This window comes from Lampetra fluviatilis, chromosome 51 (assembly GCF_964198595.1).
Source record: "Lampetra fluviatilis chromosome 51, kcLamFluv1.1, whole genome shotgun sequence".
Taxonomy (NCBI): domain Eukaryota; kingdom Metazoa; phylum Chordata; class Hyperoartia; order Petromyzontiformes; family Petromyzontidae; genus Lampetra; species Lampetra fluviatilis.
The window spans coordinates 5,940,711-5,949,170 of NC_136325.1; the positions used below are offsets into that span (position 1 = coordinate 5,940,711).

Genomic DNA, 8,460 nt, shown 5'->3' on the forward strand with positions numbered 1-8,460 from the left:
GCGCTTTCCAGACCATGATTGTCCACCGGCATTGAAGGCTGCTGGACAAATACACGTGCTGTTTACAGAATCAGAATATTTATTTATACTGGAGGAATCCGATGAGCCATGAAGCTCTTTTTCACACATGTCCAGTAGGGAGGCTCGGGGTAAGAACATTACAACAACAAACAGTACACAAATACAATAGGAGTGGCAAAGGTAAACAAATCATGCAAACACATACAGTGAGAGAAAAAAGTATTTGATCCCCTGCTGATTTTGTACGTTTTCCCACGGACATAGAAATGATCAGTCTATAATTTAAATGGTAGGTTTATTTGAACAGTGAGAGACAGAATAACAACAACAAAATCCAGAAAAATGCATGTCAAAAATGTTATAAATTGATTTGCATTTTAATGAGGGAAATAAGTATTTGACCCCCTCTCAATCAGAAAGATTTCTGGCTTTCAGGTGTCTTTTATACAGGTAACGAGCTGAGATTAGGAGCACACTCTTGAAGGGAGTGCTCCTAATCTCAGCTTGTTACCTGTATAAAAGACACCTGTTCACAGAAGCAATCAATCAATCAGATTCCAAACTCTCCACCATGGCCAAGACCAAAGAGCTCTCCAAGGATGTCAGGTACAAGATTGTAGACCTACACAAGACTGGAATGGGCTACAAGACCATTGCCAAGCAGCTTGGTGAGAAGGTGACAACAGTTGGTGCGATTATTTGTAAATGGAAGAAACACAAAAGAACTGTCAATCTCCCTCGGCCTGGGGCTCCATGCAAGATCTCACCTCGTGGAGTTGCAATGATCATGAGAACGGTGAGGAATCAGCCCAGAACTACACGGGAGGATCTTGTCAATGATCTCAAGGCAGCTGGGACCATAGTCACCAAGAAAACAGTTGGTAACACACTACGCCGTGAAGGACTGAAATCCTTCAGCGCCCGCAAGGTCCCCCTGCTCAAGAAAGCACATATACATGTCCATCTGAAGTTTGCCAATGTACATCTGAATGATTCAGAGGACAACTGGGTGAAAGTGTTGTGGTCAGATGAGACCAAAATGGAGCTCTTTGGCATCAACTCAACTCGCCGTGTTTGGAGGAGGAGGAATGCTGCCTATGACCCCAAGAACACCATCCCCACCGTCAAACATGGAGGTGGAAACATTACGCTTTGGGGGTGTTTATCTGCTAAGGGGACAGGACAACTTCACCGCATCAAAGGGACGATGGACGGGGCCATATACCGTCAAATCTTGGGTGAGAACTCCTTCCCTCAGCCAGGACATTGAAAATGGGTGGGTATTCCAACATGACAATGACCCAAAACACACGGCCAAAGCAACAAAGGAGTGGCTCAAGAAGAAGCACATTAAGGTCCTGGAGTGGCCTAGCCAGTCTCCAGACCTTAATCCCATAGAAAATCTGTGGAGGGAGCTGAAGGTTCAAGTTGCCAAACCATAGCCTCGAAACCTTAATGACTTGGAGAAGATCTGCAAAGAGGAGTGGGACAAAATCCCTCCTGAGATGTGTACAAACCTGGTGGCCAACTACAAGAAACGTCTGACCTCTGTGATTGCCAACAAGGGTTTTGCCACCAAGTACTAAGTCATGTTTTGCAGAGGGGTCAAATACTTATTTTGCTCATTAAAATGCAAATCAATTTATAACATTTTTGACATGCGTTTTTCTGGATTTTGTTGTTATTCTGTCTCTCACTGTTCAAATAAACCTACCATTAAAATTATAGACTGATCATTTCTTTGTCAGTGGGCAAACGTACAAAATCAGCAGGGGATCAAATACTTTTTTCCCTCACTGTACTAATAAAACTGAACCATCCCCATCCTACCAGGCAAAGCCCACTGAGGTATTAACTTGTTTTTCAGAAGCAACCTGGCTGGCTCGACAAAGTGACCCATCATTTGGACATTATAGCAGCCTACGTAATCTAAATAATCTACGTGGAGAGGCGGAGTGTAGTTGCGCATTGCGATTTGCTTTCAGCCGTGATGCTCCACACAATCCTCTCGTTTACGCCACTCGCTGTGGGTTTTCCAGTTCGCATCCAGGTCGGGGGGTCGACTCAACCCATCATCCTTCTGGGGTCGGTAAAGTCAACACACCGCTTTGTGTGGGGGATAGTCCTTTGGAGGGACTGACCCACGTCGTGGGAATTCCCTGCGGAGTTGAACACGTAGCAGTTGTAACACGTCGTAGTAGAGAGAACTTTGAAGTTGCTACAAACGCTGGTGCATCTTTGGGCTCTTTACATCAGTCTCATCCCAGACGGACGCCCGTATCAATAGCCCTCTGATCCTGTCGACCATCCCGATTTAGCACGGTTGGCTACGAATGGTGCGAAACAGGTTCAACATGCGTACATAAATCCTGCGACGATGGCACTTGGCGATGGAGTGTGGAGATTTTCCTCGAGCGGAATGAGATGGGACTGGGGTGACTTGCTTCTCCGATGCTTGGCCGTGTCCGGCAGGTGTAGTCGATGGGACAGAATGGTGGACAACCCACAATCCATGAGTCCAGACCAGAAACCGCACTTTAACTGGTTCAAATTTGCTGCTTGCGTTGTGGCCGAAACGTCGTGAGAATTATATTGTCTTATTATGTTTTATTTTTATTATTTTATTGGTTCAAATTTCCCAATGTGGTCAACACAACGACAGTGAATTGTGTGATAACCACTGGAAATGAGTGTGGTTATCAAGTTATTCTCTCCTATCCGCCGTATAAATAAATTGGCAGCATGAAAGTTTTGATACTTTAGGTGGATCCGAAACCTGATCTGGCCCATGGAATAATAGGCCAAACTAAGAAGTATTATTTGAACACGTACATTTATACGGCCAATAAGTATATTATATTACGATGCACAATTTTAAAAAATGTTGGTTCGGGCCATGCGGTGATCTGGTCAAATCTGTGTCGTGAAGCCCTCCACCACCCCGACAACCCAGCCAATTGAATTAATACTCTTATTTTATTTATATTATTACTTTTATTAATTTTAATTTCATTTTTTACCTACGTAACTTTACCGAAAAAAACCTATGAGTATGAATCCTTGCAGTCACGAAAGCTTCAAATCTAGAATCAATTGAATGAAATCGTCACACCGACGAGCGTTTTGATGCACCGATTACGATGACCATTTTGTGGCCAGTTGAAGAGAATTTCTCACAAAGCGTATGATTTGCATTTGGAACGCGACCTTACGTTCGTAAATACGCCTTGACGTTTCCCGTCCTCGATGTATCACATGACCGGGCCCTGTTCCAAACAACGCAACATCACCTCTGTGCGTCCGTGGCTGGCTTGAACAGTGATCCATTCATGCAGGGAAGTCTGTGTGCGCCAGTTCATTTGCCGGTGTACGATACGCGGTCGCGGGTGGAGGCGCACTTCACTCTGCCCAGAAGTTAATGTTTGTGAACTATTTACCGCGCAAAAATAAACAACCTTGTTTAGGAAATCGTAACTCAGAGGTGGCGTTTTTTTTGTCGCCCTGTTGGAATCTTCGGTAGCCCCCCCCCCCACCGTGCAAGCTCACGGCGTCGCCACAGCACAGGGCAAGGTCGCTCGGCATGGTGCGACGCGGTGCGAGACCCTGGGCTACAGAATAACAGTGGGGGCCCCGTGTTGTCCAGATGGGAGGGACCTGGTTCTTTCCCGCGTGTTTTTGAAGTTGAAAATGCGTGGCCTGCAAGAAGTTTAACGTGCAGACGAGGCAGTCTGTGGTGACGTGGGGTGTAGAACAGAGGTCGCAAACGGGTTTTGATTCCTTACCCGTTCCCGGCCGGGTACGGGAACCCGTTCCCTACCCGTACCCGTACCCTACCAGAAATGAGTGACAAACGGTGACTCACCAGTGACTCACGGCCTACCCGTACCCGTACCCAGCCGCACCAGGATCGCAAACGGCTACCCGTACCCGGCCGGGTACAGGTAGCCGGGTATCAGGTAGGGTACGGGTATCGGGTACCCGGTTGCGACCTCTGGTGTAGAATAGACGCAGTGCAGTGAAGCGACGTGTAGATTGGAGTGACAGCGTGTGTGGATTAGAGAGACGGTCTGTAATGACGCCGCATGTAGTCTAGAGACACAGTCCATGTTGATACAGCGCTACACTATACGCAACCTGACGCGGCACACAACGGCCTGCTCTTGAGAACGACGTCAAGGGCTCTTCAGCGTTCGATTTGAGCGGAGAAAGACGGCCCCCCTCCTGTGTGCGCACCACACGGCAGTGTTAATCGGGGGTGGCCGCTGGATTCGAACCGTGAAGCTCTGTGATGAACGGCGAACGGACCCACCCCCTGGGTCTTTGTCTCCGTCGCCGCTGCTGCCCACATCCTCGTGGAGTCCTGGGCCCACGACCTCTCGGCTTCAAGCGTTCGACCTTCACTCCTCATTTCGAATGACGTCAAGGGGGGGGGACCCATTACTTAATTATTTATAGAGGCGAGGCCACATTGTGCGTGTCACAGGAGGTTTTATTTTTTTATCAAGAGGGTGTTGCTACATTGGGTTGTTACTTTACGATGTTTTTCGGCCCCATCGCGGGTTCATGGGAGGTGTCAGCAGCTCGGGGGGAGAGGTAGGTTACATTGTGGGGCAGGTGGGGGGGGAAGATGATGTTTTGTTTATGGAAAAATATATTTTAAGGATTTGTGCTTGCATTTCAATTATCATTGGCAGTACACGTGATCACCCTCACCGAGTCTCAAGGATCTGCCGATAACATTGATGTATGTTTTATTGGCGATGGGAGGAAACCGGAGAAAACCCGTGCAGAACAGAGGGAGAGAATACAAACTCCCGTTTCAAAGACAAAGATCCCCCACATAGCCTGAGCAGACTGTTGGGGCAAGTACTGCTAACGAGTAGCACCTACGAATGTCGGCATGCCAGCACCCATGACTTCAGCCCACCTCGTGGCGATGTTTCCACCGGGTACTCAGTTGAGGCTGGGTCTACCTAGGGGAAGCCCAGAACCGGTTCAGATGATTGTCAATGGTCAGCGGGAATCGAAATCTGTTCGCCGGGTTTGTAGCGCTATGCTCCAGAACCGAGGGTCCCCAGCGCACGCTTGGAGGGATTTCACTCAGCTCGTCATGCTCCGTCGACCATCGCCATCACACTGTTACGAGTGATGACCGATTTTACAAATCGCATCCGTGGAAAAAATGTTGCGAAACACTTTCCCCTTGTTCTTTCGGTAAAGTCACGTAGGTGACGTAGGTTACTTTACCAAAAGGGCGTCGGGGGAAGTGGGACGGAGCGAAAAAGGTGGAGCGCTTCTGATCATTTCCCAATCAAAATTTTTTCCCCTTTTGACGCTGCGGTCACTCCCCGGTTTCCCGCTGTGCCTGCAGAGACGCCACCGCGACCTTCCTCCCCCCCCCCCACCCCGTGCCGAGATGGAGGTGGGCGCCGCCGAGGAGATCTGCCTCTCCACCAACAAGCAGCTGTCGGACCTGCTGCAAGAGCTGTGCGAGCTGCGTGAGCGCGGCTCCTTCTGCGACGTCGTGGTGGAGGTGCAGAGCTGCCGCTACCTGGCGCACAAGGCGGTGCTGAGCAGCACCAGCGGCTACTTCCGCAGCCTCTTCCTGGGCGCGCCCTGCAGCAACATGGGCCCCTTCGTGGTGGACTGCGTTGGCGCCAACGCCTTCGAGCTCGCGCTCGACTTCGTCTACAAGGGCACGGTCACCGTGGGGAGCCTCGCCGACCTTGGCGAGCTCCACCGGAGCGCCCAGAAACTGGGCATCGTCGGCCTGGAGGAGGCCTGCTCGCCGTTCCTGCCCGTGCTGCCCGCGTGCCCAGAGGACGCTTCTCCGGCGGCGAACGCGGACGAGCTGAACATTGTGGAGGTGGCGCGTGTGAGCACGGTGTCGGTCTTCCAGTACGGCGGCGGCGGTGACGACGGTGACGACGGCGACGATGACGGAGACGACGGAGGAGGAGGGGGCAGCGTGCACGCCCCCCAGACCAAGTGCTCGCCGGCGCCGAGATTCGGTGCGGGCCTCGCCAGGGGGATTGGCGGCAGCGGGGCCTTCGTGGAGTGGCCGCTCGCCCGCGAGCCGTTCGGCGTCGCCGCCCGCGCTGGGGAACCCGCTCAGCCGCGCTTCGCCGCCGGCCAGGAGCGCCGGCCCCACGGTTTCCCGCGCGGCGCATTCAGGGGCGGGACCGGCGCGGCCTTTGGCGAGCTCGTTCCTGCCGCCGATTACCGGATCAAGGTGGAGTCCCCCGACGAGGAGCTGTACGAGGGGGCGGGCGACCCGCGCGACGGCCTCAGCTTCCCCAAGCAGGAGCTGGACTTGGCGACCGCCGTCCTGGAGGAGGGAAAGCAGCCGCTCTCCTTCTTGCGGATGGCGGCGTCGCCCTCCCAGAGTCGCTTCGCGGCCGGCGGCGGCGTCCAGGACGACGAGGAGGAGGAGGACGAGGAGTACGACGATGACGACGCGGCGGCGGCAGCGGCGGCGGCGGAGGAGGCGGCGTGCGCAATCGTGCGGTGCCGTGCGTGCGGCGAGGCCGTCGAGGAGAGCGTCTCGGCGCTGCGCGAGCACTCGTGCGGCCACCTGGACATGGAGCGTCTCGCGTGCCGCGTCTGCGGCCTGCGCTTCGGCAACATCAGCGACGCGGTGGAGCACGCCCTGCTCCACACGGGCGTGGCGCTGCTCGCCTGCAAGCACTGCGGCCACAAGTTCCTGTCACCCGAGAAGCTGAGCGCCCACGCTCGCGGCCAGTGCAAGAAGCGCAAGTACAAGGGCATCGGCACGCGCCTGTCGAACGTGCGCCAGCTCAAGTGGCAGCGGCAGGCGGTGCCGGCGGAGCGCGCGACCTGCGGGGCGTGCGGGGCGGCGGTGGCCGGCTGCATGTCGGACCTGCGTGACCACGGCCTGGTGCACCTGGACGTGGAGAACCAGCGGTGCCGCCTGTGCGGCTACGTGTCGCTCTACAAGAGCAACCTGGTGAAGCACTCGCTCGTGCACATCGGCGTGTACCTGTACTCGTGCCCCACCTGCCGCAAGAGCTTCCTCTTCAAGTACGAGATGGATCGGCACGTCTGCCTCAAGGCCAAGATGGAGACGGTCACGTAAGGGGGGGGGGGGGGGGAGCCCGCGGAGCCGCGCGTTGCCTCCGCCGCTTTGTTGCGCGCGTCGATGCAAACGGGCGGAAACCTGGTGGCGGTGGTGGTGGTGGTGGCAGCGGTGGTGGTGGCGGCAGTGGTAATGATGGTGGTGGTGGCGGCGGCGGTGGCGGCAGTGGTGATGATGATGGTGGTGGTGGTGATGGTGGTGGTGGTGATGATGGGACGAGCTGAACCGGTAACAGGAGACGACTGCTTGGCCCAGCAGTCAGTTTTCTTGTCGCCACACCACCTGACGTGGGTTGAATTCCCTGCTGCTGCTGCTGCTGTTGTTCAAGTGTTCCGATAGGCCACAGCAGTGGAGGGGATGTTAAAGACCCTGTGGCATCGTCCACAAGAGTTGGCCCCTCGTGTGGCCAGTGTCCAAATCCCACAGCAAAATGAGTTGTGGGCGGCGCTAATTTACGCTGCTGGTCCTCTGCCAAGTGGTGAAATTTCACATTCCTATAACAAGGCCCCATTGTGAATGCAATAGTTTTTGACTTCCTCGCAACTCACTAGTTGATGATTATTTAACCTACCCCAGCGAGATGGTGATGATCACGACGGTGAAGAGGATGATGATGATAATTATGACGACGCTGTGGTTGAGTCGTCCCTGATTGGGACCCGAACTGATAACTGCACGATCACGAATCCGGTGCTCAATAAACTCGGCGATCTAATGCCCATCCGTCGCTAAATATGAATTCGTAAAAATAACAGCCGTCGTCTGGTACGATCGTACTGGTCTTCCTTTACCAAAGAGGCATCGCGTCTCAAGCGACTTACGCGCTGCTGTCGGTTGCGTTTTTTGATTTTTAGTAACGCGAACAGAAATGATCCCGCACGCTTCCCTTAAATCACCATTGAGAATCGTACGCAACATATCAAAGAGCCGTGTACGTAGGCAGGCAGCGGTTGGAACTCCACGGTCGGGACATTGGCCACCAAACTCATTCCTTGCGTGTTTAAAACAAAAACAAACTCAATTATTAGTTTCCGTGACGAGCTCGAGCGATCTTCAACGGTGCGTGATGGAAGCATCGGAAACGATCGGAGCTGGAGACGCCAGAGAACCACCCGGGCGGGGGGGGCACCCTCTCTTGAATGTCGGTGCGGTGCTCATCGCCAAAGCCACGATAGGCTCATAGAGGCGTACGATGCCTGCTGCCACGCGTACGTGTACGATCGTGTACGATCATGAAATCCCGCAGGGCCACGGAACGTTACGTAGAGAAGGTTCGTTGTCTACGTGACAAAAATCAGGCAAAGTGTTTTCTGTGCCCCGACTCAGCGGCTTTTACCGTACGG

At 53.6% G+C, this 8,460-nt stretch overlaps 1 protein-coding gene across 1 annotated transcript in view; it reads left to right on the plus strand.

The window, feature by feature from the left end:
* LOC144948837 (uncharacterized) overlaps positions 1–7,117 on the plus strand; it is a 29,061-nt gene extending 21,944 nt beyond the window's left edge. The window contains exon 2 of the mRNA XM_078878487.1: positions 5,393–7,117. Within this exon, the coding sequence (XP_078734613.1) occupies positions 5,438–7,117 (1,680 nt within the window). The 5' untranslated portion in view covers positions 5,393–5,437. The remainder of the gene's footprint in view (positions 1–5,392) is intronic.
* The last annotated feature ends 1,343 nt before the right edge of the window (positions 7,118–8,460 follow it).